General features: G+C 59.0%; 1 protein-coding gene across 1 annotated transcript; it reads right to left on the bottom strand.

The window, feature by feature from the left end:
• Nucleotides 1-596: 596 nt before the first annotated feature.
• BJ171DRAFT_476303 (ATP-utilizing phosphoenolpyruvate carboxykinase) lies at nt 597-2,587 on the bottom strand (the record flags this gene model as incomplete). The annotated part of the gene is made up of 3 exons (XM_053108825.1): nt 597-1,213; nt 1,339-2,092; nt 2,330-2,587. The coding sequence occupies 3 exons, from the start codon at nt 2,585-2,587 to the stop codon at nt 597-599; spliced, it is 1,629 nt and encodes a 542-aa protein (XP_052964880.1).
• Between the last annotated feature and the right edge of the window lie 728 nt (nt 2,588-3,315).

Raw genomic sequence — 3,315 nt, 5'->3', positions numbered from 1 at the left:
AGTATTGGCCAACGCGTAATTTACACGTCAGCTTTTTTTTCATAGTGCTCGCATCCGCATCCGTCACGGGTTGAACAGCATCTGAACATTCCATTTGTTTGTATTTCATGTAGCAATACCACTCAAACGTCCTCCCCGTGAGGACAGGATTGGTTCGGATCAGGGAGGTTGGAATCAAAAATGTCGTTCGAGAATGTATTCGATTGAAGGGAGGGGGAGAGAAGGGTGTATATCGTATGCAAGAAAAGAGAGGCAAATCAAAGAGAGCCATGGCAAGAAAGGGATGATGATCAAGAACTTTTGGCCGGATGGAGGAGCGGGGCGATAGGATTATTGGCTCTTCTCCAAACCCATCAAACTGCAACCGAGATGAATCATCGAGAGTTCATGGGGGTTGCAGACACATTATAAGCCCACAACCCAGAACAAGCGTCGCACGCCATCTCCAGGATCCGGAAAGGACTCGGCCAAGGCAAGGGATCAAAGGAAGGAAATTATTCTACAGGAGGAGATTGAGAGCCAAGCAAAGATGGTGGAAGGGAGGATGGGTCAATCAGGAAGTGCAAGCGGTTGCGCAGCGCCGTTTTGCAGGACGCTTAGATCTTGGGGCCGGCACCCTTGATCTCGTCGGTGGCCTTGTCTTCAAAGTTCTTGAAGTTGTTGGAGAAGAGGTTGGCGAGCTTGGTGAGGGTGGCGTTGAAGGAGGCCTGGTCCCCGAGCCAAACCTTGGAGGGGTTGAGGATCTCCGAGGGGACGCCGTTGACGTGCTTGGGGATCTGGAGGCCAAAGATGGGGTATTCTTCGTACTCGGCGTTGGCGAGCTCGCCGGCGTGGATGGCATCGATGATGGCACGCGAATACTTGAGCGAGATACGCTTGCCAGTGCCGTAGGCACCGCCGGACCATCCGGTGTTGATGAGCCAGGCATCGGCCTTGTGCTCGGACATCTTCTCGGCGAGCATGGAGGCGTACTTGACGGGGTGCCAGACCAGGAAGGGCGAGCCGAAGCAGCTCGAGAAGGTGGCCTGAGGCTCGGTAACACCCTCCTCGGTACCGGCAATCTTGGCGGTGTAGCCGGAGATGAAGTGGTACATGGCCTGGGCGGCTGACAGCTTGCTGACGGGAGGAAGGACACCAAAGGCATCGCAGGTGAGCATGATGATGTTCTTGGGGTGGGCACCGACACAAGGAATCTTGGCGTTGGGGATGAACTCTGTGGTGAAGGAGTGGAAGGCAAGCAAGGTTAGGCCACTTGTGGTTGACAGGAACAGATGGAAGGGGAGAGGGCGGTGCGCCCGTTCTACAGAACAGAGTCGATGAATCCTTCGAGTCACTCACCGATGGGGTAGGCGCAGCGGGTGTTTTCGGTCAAGGAGGCGTTGCCGTAGTCAACGTCGCGGGAAACGGGGTCGTAGACAACGTTCTCGACGACAGAGCCGAAGCGGATGGCGTTGTAGATCTCGGGCTCCTTCTCGGCAGAGAGGTCAATGCACTTGGCGTAACAGCCACCCTCGATGTTGAAGATGCCATCGTTGGACCAGCAGTGCTCGTCATCGCCAATCAGGAAGCGGTGGGGATCGGCCGAGAGGGTGGTCTTGCCGGTGCCGGACAGACCAAAGAAGAGGGAGACATCACCGTCCTTGCCCTCGTTCGCGGAGGAGTGCAGGGACAGGACACCGGCCTTGGGCATGAGGTAGTGCATGACGGTGAAGACACCCTTCTTCATCTCGCCGGCGTACTGGGTACCGAGGATGACCATCTCACGGCGCTCGAAGCTGATCGAGATGGAGGTGGTCGAGGTCATGCCGGTGGTGTAGCGGTTGGCGGGGAACTCGCCGGCGTTGAAGATGGTGAAGTCGGGCTCGCCAAAGTTGGCCAGCTCCTCGGCGGTGGGGCGGATGAGCATGTTGCGCATGAAGAGGGCGTGGTAGGCACGGGCACAGACGATGCGGACCTTGATGCGGTACTTGGGGTCCCAGCCGGCAAAGCCGTCGAGGACGTACAGGCGCTGGCGCAGGTTCAGGTAGTCAATGGCGCGCTCACGGTTGACCATGAAGGACTTGGCGGGGATCTTGATGTTGACGGGGCCCCACTACGAGACGGCAGAGGAAGGGAAAGCGTGGTCAGCATGGCGTCGACTGAAGCGGAGGAGCCGACAGTGGAGGAAGTGGAGGGAGAGGGTTGCGACGGGTTCGGTAACATGCATGTGCTATGACAGGGCATGACAAGGACAACGTGGGGGTTTGCAGGCCAAACAAGGAAACGGCGCGGCAACACGGTCGGGAGAGCCGATCGGACAGACCAAACGGAGACAAGCGCAATGGCTTACCCAGATGTCTTCGACGGTGGAGGGCTCGTCGGCAATACGCTTGTCCTTGGGAGAACGACCCTTCTTGGCACCCGAGTCGGTGAAGAGGGCACCGGACGAGGTCAGGGCAGTACCGGCCTCGTACTGGAGAGCCTCTTCGTAGAGGACGGCAACCGAGGCGTTGCGGATGATGGGCTTGGTGTAGTCCACATGGGCGAGCTTGGCCAGGGCCTCGTGGATTTCGTCGTGGATTTCGGGGTTGGCGGATTTACCGTGCATGGCTGAGGTCATGGGAGGAGGAGACCAGGTTAGAGGGAGATGTCTAGAGACACATTTGCTCTGGAGAGAAGAACAGCAGGTCATGGGCGGAGACGGCTGCGGCTATTTATCGGGGTCGCGGGGCTCTGACGGCGGGTGAGTCATAATGTGTGGGGATCGACGCGAACGAGATCGACCGGGGTGGGGAAGGACTGCCATGACGAGAACCCAGGTGGCGGGAGGCGGCGAGCAGCGAGGGCGGGAACGAGGAGCCGGGAGCGGAGAGGCCGGAGTGGGCAGCCAAGCCGCGGGCGAGAGGCGAGGCGGGGCCGTCATGGTGACGCTGCCGCCACCGCGATCGCTCGGTTGTCGCGGCCTGACCCAACCTGACCCCAACACGATCGCAGCGACACAAGCGGCCGACAGCGATCGGTCGCGACGGATTGTGACGGGCTAATGACCCACATCGAGCAAAGATCGCTAACGCGAGCGATCCAGGCCGATAAAGCGGGGGATCAACGTCTGCCGCACCGCCCTCGCCCAACGGCGAGCCAGCTTTCCCCCAAGATTGCCGGGCAACGGCCAAGCCAAATGGCCAAGCCAGCGGCCGCAACGAAGCGAAAATGCAAAGAAGAATGGCAAGGGGCCAAGTTCACGATCGCGAAGGAGGCAGTCGAAAGTGACAACCACGCGTATCAAAAAAGCTCCAAACGCGCAAGGCAGTCGGAAATAACGCCCTGCTGAAGGAC

Source organism: Polychytrium aggregatum (genome assembly GCF_025602895.1).
Source record: "Polychytrium aggregatum strain JEL109 chromosome Unknown BJ171scaffold_28, whole genome shotgun sequence".
NCBI classification, from domain to species: Eukaryota; Fungi; Chytridiomycota; class Chytridiomycetes; order Polychytriales; genus Polychytrium; species Polychytrium aggregatum.
This window is presented reverse-complemented; position numbering and strand designations above follow the sequence as displayed.